Below are 16,457 nucleotides of genomic sequence, written 5' to 3'. Positions count from 1 at the left end.
TGTCTGTATTAGATATTCATCTCCCGCTGCATTTTTGGTTCTGCACTGAAACTCTAAACTTTGTTCTGGTGTTAAGATTTTAAACTCAAATGTCCGCCCAGCCTCCTGGATCAGTTCTAACCAATTAGACACTGTCTTTGTTTAGGAGGTGGCGTTCTCTTCACTTCTTATCATAAATCAAGCTTATCTGTGCTCTCCTTACTCTCTAAGCTCTAGCAAAGAGTACAGAGGCCACAGCTAAGACATTATTACTATTATAAGAATCCGAAACATTTTCCACAGATTTCAATCAAGCCATCCTTTGAATTAAGAACATATGATAATATCGATATGAAACACAACACATTTTCATTCAAAAATCTAACAATTATAACAATTACATGAATTGTATGGCATCTAAGCATATCAGATACACCCATCTATTGTAGGAACAATATAGAATCATGTCGTTGCATGATGCTTGATCTATAAGTCCATTGAAAATTGTTCTTGAATGATTTTATTTATGTTATAGGTAAAATCTCAGCTCTGTGGTTTGAAACGATTTTACACCCTGAGGTCTATCAGAGGTCCTTACGGAGGGGGGAGTCTGGAATGTTGTGGGCTCGAGCAGCTTCTGCTGTTATCTTGATCGGGCTGAATTGTGCTATCTCTGAGCCAATCATTCTTTTCCAAGCTATCTTACATTGACCGGTTCTTTCTTTAGTTGGGCTCATCTTCTTTGAAGCTTGCATGGCCATAAAGTTCTTAGCTGGGGGTTTTCGTTGGTAAACGGAGACTGGCTGGCTGGAGCCTTCTTTTATGGCTCTGGGGTTGGTGATTTGGTGTCTGGAATGTTCAGTTCTGTGAGAAATTATGTTTGAACAATTCACCTGGAAGATTCATTTGTGTTTGTTTCGCACTCAATCCTACAATACCAATGAACCTCGAATATGCTAAATCCCCTGTGATCGACTTAATAATCTTTCCCCTGGTTTCACAGACAAGCTTAAGCTAGTTCCAGACTAATACATAAAGCATAAAGTATTATATTAATTTATTGTTCTCTTTTTTTTATTTTATAAAAGCTGAATTTAAGCAAATCTCTTTTACAATAAGTGTTTAGTTTAAAGCACTGAACTGACTTAAGTAGTTGGCCAAGTAGTTGCTGGCATCTTGTGTCTGTTAGTTTTCTCATTCTTTTTCTGATCCCTTTGCCACTGATAGTCAGAACCATGTGCAAATAGTGCAATTATATGTGTGGTGAGCAGGACGAGGTCGAGGGCTGTGGGAGGACGGCGCGAGGGCGGTGGCGTGATTGATAATGAGCGGAGGAGCAGAAGCATAAATGGAGGAGTGATGACAGTGGAGATCGAGAGAGGAATAGGCCTGAATTTATGTTTTGTTTTATTATGTGTGGCGGCAGTCGACCGTGAGGAAATTTTTTTGAATATTCGCCGGTTCCCGCTTCCTTCTTCCCATAACATCTGAACCTCGTTACACTTTGCAAAATGTCATGAAATTTGGTACAGTTGTAGAGCAGGTTCTGAAATATCATCTGATCAAATCTGGGGTCAGGCTCTCAAACCAATTTTTTAAATTTCACATTGACATCGGGTGACTGGTAACGAGTGGGTGGAGCTGAAGGTGACAGACTCCGTGAAACAGGAAATGATATCATTTTTTTTTTTCCTTTTCCACCTCTATGTACTTTTTTCTTCAATGCCACAATAACAAGTCACACAGTCAATTTTGTGTATGTTTTGTCTAAAAATTTGTGTTTTAGTAAAAAAAAATTGTTTTGCAAAGAGCTCACTTTTTATAATTTTCCTAATTAAATAAATGTTTCTGTAATGTATTTGTCATATTTTCATGGACTTTTGGTTTGTTTTCATCTGTTCTGTCTAGTTCTCTCTGTTTCCCTGGTTCATTTGTATCACCTGTGTCATGTTAATTACCTTCATTTGTATCACCTGTTTTCAGTTAATCTGTGTGTGTATTTAGGTTCCTCTGTTCAGTCTGTTCTCGTCAGCTGTTAGTTGTATGTAGAGTGTGTTATCTGCTGTTTAGACCTTTTTGGATTATATTTTGGAATTAAACTCTTGCACTGAAGTCCTCTGCCTGCCTCACCTTCTTCTGCCAGCACACACCCATGACAGTATTGTTCTTTGCTTTCCAAAATGTCATTCTGAAAATAAAAAAGCAAACACTTTGTTAGATAGGTTTCTAAATACTTCCAAAATATTCTTGAGTAAATACAAATACAAAATTGTTTCTTTTTCCAGTCCGCAAAATTCACAGCTATACGAAATGTTTAGCTTAATGGGGTCATGATATGGATTTTATTATTATTATTATTATTATCTTAATGACAATTATTTTCAACCTTCATTCTGACCCTCTGTCTGAAATCATCAGTTTTAAGGCTTGTCAATAAACAGCCACTATTATGATTGGCTACAATTGTCATTGTAAAGGAAACAGTACCAATGCCTACTCGCTATTGCATGTAAGTGTTTTAAAAACATTATCCTTATAAAACCATCTTTTACAGACAAATTATTCTGAGATCATTTACTTACGGTTTGTGATGCAGCTGCTGTCAGATTTAATACAGTTGTTGCTTCATCTGTCAACAAAAGTTTCTTTACAAACTCTCCATTACTGTCCCTATAGTTGACTAAAGCCGCCTTTCCACAGAAATTGCCCAGAACAATTTGTCCCAATAACTTTTTTCCCCTAGACCTGTTGCTGTCTGCGTTTCCATCGAGGTCTAAAGTACCATGAAGATTAGGCAAACTAGTCTGGTGACGTAGGACTGCGCGCTACACAGCAAAAACTCCAGTGTTAAATTAACACTCCTGGGAGTGTATATGAGTCCACACTCAAGAGTGTAAAGTGTTAAAATATGAGTGTTAAATTAACACTCAAGAGTGTTAAAGTTAATGAGCTAATTAAGTGATTAATTTAGTAATGATTGATCATTATTGAAGACACCTGATGTTAACAAGCCGAATCACTGAAGGAGAAAATCACAAATTGTAAGCCACCATTATGGTGATGGGTGTTTGCTTTAGTCGGGCTCTTGACCATTATATGTTTACTTTAGATTTTGTTTGGCTGTTGTATCTTATAACTGCCCGATGAACAAAGAGAAAAAGGGATTTGATGGTGTTGGTTATATTATGACAATCATCATTTGAAATTGATCACTGAACTCATTAAGATCCTTAGTTCTGACTTAGATTTATGTTGTTGATTACAGCATAACTGTGAATCTGCATAAATATCCAGAATTTTAGATATAATACAAAGGATTTCTTAAAAGTTGTTTTGAAAAAAAAAAAAAAATCTTTCTTTTAGGCACACACAGATGTCAAGATTCAGTCTATGCATCTCAACAATGGTGAGGAGCAGAATATTCAATTAGGAAAAGTAAATTACACAGACAATTCAGATCATAATTTATTCATACCGCAATGCATGATGGGAGCCATTAATGAGTTGTGATTGGTGGCAGCCACTTTATTATTGTCACCATTGTTGAGATTCACAGGCTGATTATTGATGTCTGTGTTTCTAAATAAATTAATTTGAAAGTCTTTTGATCAGAACAATGGTTATGAAATATTTTTGTATTATATGAAAAATACTGATAATCATATGCTGTAGAATCACAGAGCTGCTATAATTAACAAGTTAAGCCATCTCAATAAGTTTTGTTTTACAGATCACAACATGATTATGTCAAAACATAACCAACACCATCAGATCACATTGTCTCTTTGTTCATCTGACTGTTATAAATCAATAACAGCAGACAAGCTAAATTTAAAGTAAACATATAAGTGTCAAGAGCCCAACTAAAGCAAACACCCATCACCTTAATGGTAACTTACAATTAGTGATTTTCTCCTTCAGTGATTCTGCTTGTTAACATCAGGTGTCTTCAATAATGCTCAATCATCACTAAACTAATCACTTAATTATCTCATTAACTTTAACACTCTGAGTGTTAATTTAACACTCATATTTTAACACTTTACACTTTTGAGTGTGGACTCATATACACTCCCAGGAGTGTTAATTTAACACTGGAGTTTTTGCTGTGTACTTTACAGTTCCCCTGGATTTCATCTTCTGAATTTAAGCTTAATAAAGCCTGAACTTCGTCGTTGTTGGTTGTATTTTTTAAACCGAGAACTTTATTTAGACTCTGGTTCCTGCGGTGGAAACACACCAAAGCACACCCACCCTAAAGTATCTAGTTCCTGGGGAAGTTCCTGCGGTGGAAACGTGGCTTAAATAAAATGCCCCGAACAAACTGTTGTGTATTGAAGTATTAAACACAAGACCGGAGCGGAGTAATTCCTTATATGCTCTTTTATTTTAACACATGTCAAACTTGTCTTCTAGAACATCACCTCTCATTCTACTTCCCAAGCAGCACTTCACACTTCAGCATTCCACTGCTACCTTGTGGTTAACTATGAACACAACATTTCCCTTCTTACTTGAAAGATTCATCATATCACAGATTAGTGTTCAGAACAAAGTTACTCTTTTAAGGTAACAAAATTAAGTAAGATTACTGTGTACTTGTTAATAACTCACATCAACTTAACCAATGTAACTGACATTGTTTTACTTCTTGTAATGCACAGTTTTAAGTATTTAAGCAATTATAACTGTTCACAAGCTCACAACATAACCAAAACAAAGATGCATGTTTTCTTTTTTTTCTTTTTTTTTCATGCATGCACAATTTCACTTCACTGTAAATCATATTCCTTCAACCACGTTGGCATTCTACGCAGTCTACTACTCTTCCTAAGATTAAATGTCGCTGGTGCTTGCATGTTCTCATTCTGTGTGTTAACAGGGTCTGTAAAGCGAGCTAGTTTCGATACATTCCATTTCTTTTTGTCACTCAGAACGAAAGTACTCTTTCCGATTTGTTGCTCAATGTTCAGTGGTGGTGAGAACTGAGAAACACCCTTCCTCACATGTCCAGGTTGTTTCACTCTCACCTGGTCTCCTGGTTTGAAAGTGTGGTACTTGGCACCACGTCTTTTGTCAGTGAACTCTTTACTCTTGATCTGTTTGTTACTCACAGTCTCTTTCACTCGAGCACATTTGTCACGCAAAACGACAGTCAGAAGGTCCTCTCTCAAAAGGTCCAACGATATCGATCGCTAGTTTCTGCCATGGTTCAGATGGCAGGCTGACAGGCTGAAGAGGAGCCGGTGCTGTTTTAGCCAATTTTGTCAATAGTGTAGTGAGTGCACAATGATCAGTTCTGAGCGTAAAGTGTCGACCCCACAAATACGGCCGCCACTTTTCTACGGCCCAGACACAAGCCAACGCCTCCTTCTCGACCGTAGAATATTTCCTTTCTGCAGCAGTAAGGGTTCTAGAAGCAAACGCTACAGTTCTCTCAACACGGTCTGGGTGTATTTGTGTCAAACCCCCCCCCCCCCAGTCCATAGTCAGAATCGTCCGTCGACACTATAGTGGGGAGGGAAGGGTCAAACAACGCAAGCACCTGACTTCCAGAAAGCAGTTCTTTCAGCTCTTTGAAGCTGCGTTCAGCAGACACAGTCCATTCAAATTTAGAAGTTGACGCATCTCTATGTAGCGCGCGCAACGGCTCAGCAACAGAAGCGAAGTTCGGCAAGAACTTGCTGTACCATGAAATCAGTCCCAGAAATGAGCGCAAGGAAGCGACATCGTGTGGCGCAGGAGCCTCAATGATCGCGGACTTGTGTTCCTCATCTGGAAAAATTCCATGTTTGGAAACGACATGTCCAAGGAATTTTAAGGATGACTGGCTGAACGTACACTTGTCCCAGTTCAGTTGTAGTCCTGCGTCGGACAAGCGCTGCATGACTGAGCGCAGCGTCGCATCATGACTTTCCTGGGTGAACTTTCTTTTTCCTGGGGAAACTTTCTCTGATCATAAGCCCATTATATTTGACATTACCCTTTTTAGTCCTTTGCAAACTGTCAGAGTTGAGGACTGTTACTCTCGCCAGATACATCCTCTCACTGCAGTTCAGTTTTCTGATAGTTTTTTGAGTGAAAATGTTGCTTCTACTATTGCAACAGCGACATCGTTCTCCTCTAGCACGGATGAATTAGTTACCCTTTTTCACTCATCTTGCTCTTCCATACTTGACTCTGTAGCACCTTTTATATACACTCGCCCCAAATTAAAATCTCATTACTGGTTAGATGAGGATACGCGCTCTCTTAGGCGGGCTTGCCGTATAGCTGAACGGAAATGGAAAAAGGATCATCTTAATGTTTCATTTCAAATTTTTACATCTGCATTAGCTTCTTTTCAGGCAGCTGCAAAAATAGCCAGAGCAAAGCATCTTTCTGATTTGATCAGTAAACACACAAACAGACCAAACATTTTATTCAGTACTATAAACTCTGTGATCAGCCCCTCAAATTCCCCAGTTGCTGATGCATCCACTGATGCTTGTGAGAAATTTCTTAAGTTTTTTACTAATAAAATTGAGAACTTTAGATCAGTGTTTACCCTCACCTCATCTGTTACTCCGCCTGGTTGCTCTGGTGCATTAGCTATTTTTAACCAATTTCAGCCCATCTCTCTGACTGAATTGAGAAATTTAGTTTCACATATGAAACTTACTACTTCATCTTGTGATTCTATTCCATCTTTTATTATAAAGGATGTTTTTGATGTAGTTGGCCCGTCCATTCAGGTCATTTTAAATTCATGTCTTGCATCTGGCACTGTCCCTACATGTTTTAAGCATGCAATTGTCCAACCCCTGCTTAAAAAACACAATCTTGATGGTAAATGTCTAAATAACTACCGTCCCATTTCTAAGCTTCCTTTTATTTCTAAAATTTTGGAAAAAGCTGTTTTGTCACAGCTGCTTCCCTTTTTGACCACCCATAACATACTAGAACCTTTCCAGTCAGGTTTTAGATCATTTCATAGCACTGAATCAGCTTTACTCAAAGTAACTAATGATTTGTTTCTCACACTAGATTCAGGTGATAATGCCATCTTGATATTACTGGATCTTAGTGCTGCTTTCGACACCGTTGATCACAACATCCTCCTTACTCGCCTTGATCAGCAGGTGGGCATTAGGGAGACCGCATTACTTTAAATCAGTTCCTATCTCAAGGATAGGACTTTCTCAGTATCGATTGGCAAGTTCTCCTCATCCTCTGCTTCCGTTTCATACGGTGTCCCTCAGGGGTCCATCTTGGGTCCTATGCTTTTTAACCTGTATATGCTCCCACTGGGTGATATCATAAGGAAGCACAACATCTCTTTTCACCTCTATGCGGATGACACACAGCTGTACCTGCCTTTAAAATCTCGGGATTCCATACATTCTCTCCTAGTCTGTCTTGATGACATTAAAAATTGGATGGCTAACAATTTTCTCCAGCTAAATGATGATAAGACAGAAGTCATCATTTTTGGTTCTCGCAAGGCAAGATGCACTGTGGAGCAAAATTTAGGCCACCTCACTCCATTCATCAAACCTTATGTCAGAAACTTGGGTGTCATCCTTGACTCAGAACTCTGCCTTAAACAGATTAGCTCAGTTGTCAAAAATAGTTTTTATCAGCTTAGAATGATTTCACGGATAAAGTCTTTTCTATCTTATAATGACCTTGAGAAAGTTATCCATGCCTTTATAACATCACGGCTGGATTATTGTAATTCTCTCTACCTCGGCCTCCCACAATCATCTCTTAGACGCTTGCAGCTGGTGCAAAACGCAGCAGCGCGCCTTTTAACTGGCACTAGGAAGCGTGAGCACATCACCCCAGTTCTGGCCTCCTTGCATTGGCTACCAGTTCACTTTAGGATTCAGTTTAAAGTTTTACTGTTTGTTTTTAAGGCACTTAATGGGCTCGCACCAACTTATGTCACTAACCTTGTACAGCCACATTCAGTACAAAGGTCATTACGATCGTCAAATAAAGGGCTCCTGTTTGTGCCGCGCTCACGGCTTAAACAGAAGGGTGATAGAGCTTTTGCAGTCGCTGCTTCGCGTTTGTGGAACCAGCTCCCCCAGGATATTAGATCTGCCACCTCCATTGTTGCATTCAAATCTAAGTTAAAAACTCATTTTTATTCTCTGGCCTTTCTTGCTCCTTAAATTTGGCACTCCTGTTTGTTATCTGTATTTTCTGTGTTGTGTGCTTTTTTACTTTTTTATTTTTATGTTTCATACAATTGTGATTATTGGTGCTATGTGTTTTTATTCTAACTGTGCTTTTCTGGTCACTGATTGTACAGCACTTTGGTCAGCTTGCGCTGTGTGTAAATGTGCTTTATAAAATTAAAATTACTTACTTACTTACTTACTTACTTACTGGGTGGCACCGTACACTATAATATCATCCAGGTAGTTCCTCACCCCACGTATGCCTTTCAGGACAGTTTCCATCATTTTTTGAAACAAAGATGGCGCGGAAGCAAGGCCATATGGAACCCGGCAATACCTGAAGAGACCATCATGCGTAATAAACGCGGTGATGTCCCGGCACTCTTCGTGTAAGGTAAGCTGATGGTAAGCAGCCGCTAAGTTAATTGTAGTGAACACTGATGTGCCTCTTAATTCACTCAAAAGTTCGTCCATATGCGGCAGAGGATGGCTGTCAACAATCAGGGCCTTATTTGGCTCGCGCAGATCAACACAGAGACGTATTTTACCTCCTTTGTTCGTGGTGACAACAGTAGGAGAAATCCATGGGGAAGAATCGATTTTCTCAATTATGCCATTTTGCAGTAATGAGTCCAGTTCTGCAGAAACAGCTTGTCGAACGGAGAATGGAAGTCGACGAAGCTTCTGTCGAACTGGAGTAGCATCAGGTTTGACTGTAGGCTTATGAACAAAGCCTTTCACGCACCCCACAGAAGTATCTGGAGCAGAAACAGTTTCACCTACGAGTGCATTTAGTTCGTCAGGTGCAGTAACAGTACCAAAGTGAAAAGAACAGTTCAAGGCTCGAATTAGGTCCATGCCCATCAAAGCAGAGCCACCTTTCACAACGTAAAAACAAGCGGTGGTTACCTTTTCATTCAGTGAAACGTCCGCATGTAAACATCCTAGTACGGGGATATCTTCTTTCAAGTACGTAACCAGTTTCACTTTGGGAGCCGTAAGTGAACAATCCGAAAAGTGTCGTTTGTACACAGCCACAGGCAGGATTGACACTGAAGAGCCTGTGTCCACGACTAATTCAGTCTCAATAGAAGCACCATTTGCCGTTGTAACATGAACATTGCATAAAAGTTTGTCTGCAGAGGTATTTACAGTATCAGTCAAAAGAACAACCACGTCCGGGACCACTTCCCAAACGTCCTTAGAAGAACGGCAAACTTTAGAAAAATGTCCGGTCTTACCACAAGTACGGCATTTGGCTCGAGCAGCTGGGCAATCAGCAGCGTTAGCGAGGTGATTTGTAGCTCCGCAATGGTAACACGTGTGATTCGCGCGCCGTGTAGTATCAGCCACAGATTTTAGTCCGTTAGAATGTGCATCACACTTCTTCCGATGAAAGGGTTTAGAAGCTACAGCCTGAACTGCACTTTGTGCCGTGAGCATGTCCGAATTAGAGAGCGTTTGTTCCACCTGACATGCAATAAGAATAGCGGTGTCAAGTGTCAGTGATGGTTCCAGCAGGAGTCTGTTTCTCACTGCTGGGGCATACGATCGTTCGACCAGCTGATCGCGCAGCATTTCACTTTCCATGTCACCATAAGCACATGATGAAGATAATTCCCGCAAAGCAGACAGGAACTGTGAAATGGTCTCATCAGTGCGTTGAGAACGCTGGCGGAAGCGATGTCGAGCGACCACAACATTCACCTTTGGAACAAAATGATTCTCCAACGCTGTCATTGCCTCTGCAAATGTAGTTCCAGTATTAGGAAACGTGTAAAACAGCCTCTGGCCTTCAGTCCCCAAACTGTGTAGTAAAATAGCACGTTTCCTGGCATCCGGCCATGAGTCTCCTGTAGCATTAATAGCAAGCAAGTAATTTTCGAACATTTTTCGCCAGGTAGCAAAAGGAATCGCAGGCTCTCCACTGCATGGCAGAAAAGATGCAGGCGTAGGCACGGAAACCATCGTCGCCAATCTGTTGTGTATTGAAGTATTAAACACAAGACCGGAGCGGAGTAATTCCTTAGATACTCTTTTATTTTAACACATATCAAACTTGTCTTCTAGAACATCACCTCTCATTCTACTTCCCAAGCAGCACTTCACACTTCAGCATTCCACTGCCACCTTGTGGTTAACTATGAACACAACACAAACATTTAATCCTCCGACACGATTCGGGACTTTTTCTGAATCCCGATTCGGGATTGTTTCTGAAGTTGGGATCCTTTTAAAGTCTTTAGTCTGGATCTTGATTAATTAAATGTGATGCGATCTGGGAAAACCCACCACATGGTGAAATTTTACCTATTACAGGTTTTGATATCATATGGAAGCGGGTATCAAGACCTTTCCAAATCTTATTTTTATCATAGCTTGTTGGTAGCAAAAGTTATGTTTATCTGAAGTCGGCCGATCGCTATGATTTTCTGGAACGGAATTTTGAGAAAAACAGGTTTATTTAACTGTTACCGTCGGGACGCTTGTCCTCCATCTCGCGATTGTTATAAAACTGCGTGACGTTATAGTTTAAACAGGATTGGCGCGAAATGCGCACTAGTACACATTCACTGTACATGTTATGTGGTTTATTTTATTGGTAAACAATCTTTGTAGTGTTAAGTGACGGACAGGTGTATGGGATATACGGCGATTGTTTTTTTTTTTTTCACCTCTGCCGGGCGTTAGAGAAAATGGCCGCATAGAGTGCATTAGAGAAAGAGAGTATTTTCAACTTAACACTATAAATCGCTGTTTTTCTGCACTAAACAAGGGAATTTTGCCAAGACATTTTCAGAGATAAGAGAAAAGATGTTATAGAATAATAATTTAATGAAAAAAAAAAATTTGACAAAAAAACTGACATTCAAACTATTTGGGAATTTACTGAAACCGGCCCAGCGCGACGGGTTTTCCCAGATCGCATCACAAATGCTTTAATGGTACAAATACCTCTTATATGTCAAATTATCAAAGCAAATTTATTTATCATGTCATGACCCCTTTAAATGTTTCCAAACATGCTTACATTTTTAATAGACTTTTTCTGTTTCCTTTTTTTACATTACTTTTATCCCTCGCCATAGCAAAAACCGTTTGAGATATATGGATAAATTCTATGTAGAAGACTTCTTTAATTCTGCTTTCAATACATTTGTTGCTATATACCTTTAAGTGCACTTCTGAATATTCATACATCAACAGGTCAAAAAGTTTAAATTGTTGTTTTATATTGCTGTAGTTTAAAGTCATTATTCATTCCTTACAGATAACACATTAAGAAACACACATCTGCATTTAAACTGAATCACATACCATTTTTCACTTTTACTCTGACAAAGCTTCAACACCGTTCTCACGAAAACCCTATTGTAAGTCTCATTGCCACAGTGAACAAAGAAACAAAACCACAAAAGTTTGGTTATCACGCCATCAAAACCTACTGGAAGTGTCATGTCTTTTCTTCTCAGCATGCAATTATGACGACTGACAACTTGAATTAAAATTAAACTAACTGCATGTTTGCTGAAGTTTTGAGCATTATTAAACAGGGATTCAATTGTTTCTGCAGCGCACATATTGAATCATATTCTTAGTTCTCTGCCCTGTTACTCACAGCTCTAACTCTCTCCAAGCATTATGGGAAGTGCATTTTTAAAGCTGAACAGCCTAATATCAAGTTTTCCCTGTTTCTGTTATTATTCAGCACTACTATGAACATTCACAACTATTATTATTCTAAATGATTCACGACAGGGGTGCATGTCATGTCATTGCTGCAAGCAGCTCTTCAGATATTAATGTTATGTTGCATCTACTTATGTACAAATTATTTAGTGTTGCCAGAAATAAGAATGAACTGCAGAAATCTGGAGAAAAACAATGATGCACATTTCCATGATCATAATCTGGTGTCAACCCTCTTTCTGCTGGCACTGACAGGACAGGAACGAGTTTGTCCTTTGTAAACCACAAATACACCAGACTTTCACAGGTGTTGCATTATGGAGAGTTAAACTATTCAGATGACCTGTTGCACAGTTGCTATATGTTCCAGTACTCAAGCACACACATTTTCAGCAATAAAAAAGCCACCTTCCTCATCTCTTGGTTTGAAGAGTCGTTGTCGTCTGGCTGTGAGGGACTGACTTTTCTGATCCTCTCCTCTCCTCATTGAGCTCCTAAAAAAAAAAGAAGAAGAATAAACTACTATATTCTCAGGTAATTTTAGGGGACATTTTGCCATTGGAGTAATGGATTTAGTGAAACGCTGTTGTCTTTCATCATCTGTTCTTCATTAGATCTACTAAATCATCAGAGGGATTTGACTGAATCAAGATGCTGCTGATCATTGAAGCTCTTCTTCTCATTTTAGCTGCTCTAGGACAGGTAAGCTTGTGTTCTAGTATGAATATTACACACATTAATACTGATGATGTGATCATTATGATTCCTGTTGCTGCAGGATCACAGAGCTGCTGCTGCTGTTGAAGAACAGATATATCCATTGGATATGGCACTGGATTCTGTTGATGATCAATATATGGGCTGTAGAAATGAAATGGCAGAACGAGTGGAGACAAAACTTCTAAAGAATGAACTCAATAACTCGCCTGATTTTAAAGCGGCTTGGAAAAAAGGGAACGAGTTAGTCAAGAGCCCAAATGATTATATGACAAAGAATCATTTAATCGCCATTTATTTGTACAGTGATGCTCTTGTATATAATCCCTTCAATCTTGACACTCGTCGTGATAAAAAACAGTACAGACACGAGACATTTAAATGGTATTCACTTCACTTTCTGTTAACAGATGCAATACAGATTCTGAAGAAAACACAAAATCAATGCTATTCTACTTATCGGGGCACAAATGTTGCATTTTATAAGTATGTTCTGAGCACAGAGGTTCGTTTCGGCTCATTTGCATCCTCCTCTCTTGATCGTAAAATAGCACAAGGTTTTGGAAAAGTATCTTGTTTTGAAATCTACACTTGTGAAGGCGCAGATGTGATCAAATATTCTAAGCTTCCTCGTGAGAAAGAAGTGCTGATTCCTCCATATGAGAAGTTTAAAGTCACTGCTGTCAAGACAATAGGCGAGCAGAAAGATCTCTGGTGTGACACTGTGTTCACTTTGAAAAGCACTGGAATAAGAAGTGACCTGAACTGTGCTCTATTCAAGAAACCATCCAAGACCAAAACAAAGTCGTATGCGCTGAACAACGTGCTTTGAATTTACATGATATAATTATGTACATCATCCCGTCTCTCTTGGTTTAGTTCAATAATTATTTGTCTGAAAACACAATTTGTTTGATTTCAACAAAATTAAATAGTTAATTTTAAGTGACCCAATTCAGTGGCCTCAAAAGTGATTTTGTGTCTCTGATAAATTTCTTCATTTGTACTTGCATCGTTTGCACCACATTACTGAACATTTGTAGTGCTTTCCATCTGTCAGCAATAACATATTGACTGAATGCCTTTCTAAGTGCAATGTACACTGTAAAAATAAAAGGTGCCTGGAGGAACCTTTTGGGGTTCTTCACTTCGCCACACCGGCGGAACCGTCTGAAGATCCTCTAGGCACCCTTTAAAAAGGGCCGGTTCTCTGAGGAACCACACAGGTTTCCTGAGGAACTCTTATATTAGGCACTGTGTGGAACCACTTTGGGTGCCTCCAGGAACCAAATTTCATTTTTTTTTAAATATTTAATTTCATGTTACTATGGTTACCTTTGACTTCTATTATAATAAACAAATTGAACCAAATACAAAATAAGAATTGTTTATTACATATTTGATATTCATTTTTATACATACACTTCCATGCACATGGGGAAAAAAAGCTAACTACAGATTAATATCAATGAATACACAAAAAAATAGTATAATACATAAGCAACATGAATAATCAACCATGTATATACAATAGATAAACAAGAAAAGACATCAACAAAATGCATGGAAACACATATGTTCCACTAAATAAATCAATGTAAAAAAATTACATTTGAACTAATTAAAAATGTCCATCATACTTAACTTTAAAACATTTGTGTTTCAGTCCGATGGTAAGTCTGACATCACTGTTTCCAAGTCCAAAAGCTCTATCAGATGCCAAAAACAAACAACAGTGCTAATATACACTCATTGTGCTGTAACCTTTATCTCTATACTGAAATCTCTGATGGTTAGTTATTCATCTATTTTGAATCATAAAATGTTGAAGTCTGGTATGCCGTTAGACTGGAGACTGTAATGTACAATATGGCTTTTGAAAAGCTTAAATGTGTGACTTGAATCAACAGTGTTCATAAATGGTTGTTGAGTATTCTCATGAAACAAGATAGAGGAAGTAGAAGTAGAGGCTTCGACCCGAAACAGAGTTAAGGTGCAGTAAAATGATCTGTTGTTCTGTGAATGTTCACTGGTGAATTCAGTCATTTCAATATGAATTCACACGATCAGCAATTTCGTTTGTGGTCAAAAATGTCATTATGGGACCAAGTTGGTGTGAGGTACTTAACGAGTTAGAAAAGTGAAAAGGTACAGCATCGTTTTCCGTTTGTTTTTCCTCTTTTCTGGTGGATGGTCCAGGCACTTCAATGATTTTTCTACAGGAGGATTTTTATTCTTGATCAAACTTGTATTTCAGCTTTCCGAGATCCCTGCAAAGTACAAAATTTACTGTTAGTAATGTTATTAAAGTGATAGTTGTGAAATTTAAATAATTTCCTCAGCCTTGTGACGTTCCAAACCTGTTTGACTTTCTGTCTGTGGAACCGAAAAGCAGATCTCAGGCATAATGCAACCCCAGTCACCGATCGCTGACACTGCATGAAACACAAGCAGAAAACAATTGTGTAAATCATTCATGAAACCATTCTTATGCACACTTGTCTAGTTCAATTCAATGCAACAATTTATGTAAAACTGGTTAAGCTCCAAAAATGTCCCAGAAAAGATCCTAAAAATAATCAATGAGTTCACAACTCATGTGTTATGGGTTGTGTTGCAAGTCTTCTGAAGCCTAATTGCTTTTTCATATTTATTTATTTTTTTGTCGAAAAAGACTAAACTTGAAGTTATAATTCAGAGTTAAAATGTCTATAGCATTTTTTGTGAATCAAACCTGTGATATTATTTTTCTGAGTAACATGAATGAGATTTGAGATCATGAGAAAAGATTTTCAGAGAGTAACTGATTAAAAAACACAAGTACACAGTCAAACAATACAATTTCACACAGAGAAAGTTCATAGTAATAAAGTACTTGCATGTGGTGCAGGTACTTACTGTAATTCAATGTTGCCACTGAAATGTTCAGATTATTTTAGAAATGTAATGGTTGTTCTGGGGAAACAAAAGAACAAAGCTGATTATTCACAACATAATATTTATTGACCAGTAAATGGCTTTAAAATGGTATTTGAGAGAATGAGGGCACCTGTAGTAAGTAAAGTTAACGTTAGGCTAAACAAAAACAGAGCAAACTACAACCTGTTTTTGTTATTCATAACAAACGCCAAGAATCAGAGAATTTTCTAAATTAGTTAGGCTATATCAGCAATTTGAAGACACAGTTGTACAAAATATGTTGAATTGAATGACTAAATCAATCTAAGACAATAAGTCAATCATTTCCATTTGTTCATTAGATCAACGTAGTTAGCATCGCGGCTAAAACCTTCATACCAGATACTGTGCAATAAACGAGTGGTAAACACTGTAAAAACGTAGTAATGTATAATAAATTTAGTTTATATATATGTGTGTTTAAATATATAGTGAATAGACTCTGTATTTATATTTATTTGGCGAGTTTACAAACCTTGTAATGGAGAGCCGAACAAACGGCGGAAGCTTTGATGAGAGGAGCCGTTACTTTCTGACGTCGATCAGCTGAGCTTTGTTGCGCGCGAGCAGCGCGAGGATCACTGAAGCGACGACAGCGGAGGAATAGCAGCAGTTTCGTGACAGAATAATACTTCTCTCCTCCTGCTTCTTCTTCTTCATATAATATTATTATTATTTAGTGTTGTTGTTTAAGGTTTAAATGACTTAATAAAATAGGCCTATACTAAATATATGTAAGCTACCCAAGTAAAAAAGACTATAGTTACTGTTAAATGTATTAAAAATGCATTAAAGTATATTTGTATTGTAGGTCTACTAAAAACACACTCAAGTACATTTTTAATACATTTAATAGTACATCTTTTTCACCTGGGTATGTATACTGAATCAAACTTGCCTATAATAATAATAATAATAAAAATGCATTAAAGTAGGCTATATTTG

The 16,457-nt window shown here is 38.1% G+C and overlaps 1 protein-coding gene across 1 annotated transcript; it reads left to right on the top strand.

The window, feature by feature from the left end:
• Positions 1-12,488: 12,488 nt before the first annotated feature.
• LOC308695736 (NAD(P)(+)--arginine ADP-ribosyltransferase 2-like) lies at positions 12,489-13,386 on the top strand (the record flags this gene model as incomplete). The annotated part of the gene is made up of 2 exons (XM_081373922.1): positions 12,489-12,539; positions 12,616-13,386. The coding sequence occupies 2 exons, from the start codon at positions 12,489-12,491 to the stop codon at positions 13,384-13,386; spliced, it is 822 nt and encodes a 273-aa protein (XP_081230048.1).
• Positions 13,387-16,457: the final 3,071 nt, after the last annotated feature.

The sequence above is a fragment of the Scardinius erythrophthalmus genome, assembly GCF_964197995.2.
Source record: "Scardinius erythrophthalmus genome assembly, chromosome: 1".
Taxonomy (NCBI): Eukaryota; Metazoa; Chordata; class Actinopteri; order Cypriniformes; family Leuciscidae; genus Scardinius; species Scardinius erythrophthalmus.
This window is presented reverse-complemented; position numbering and strand designations above follow the sequence as displayed.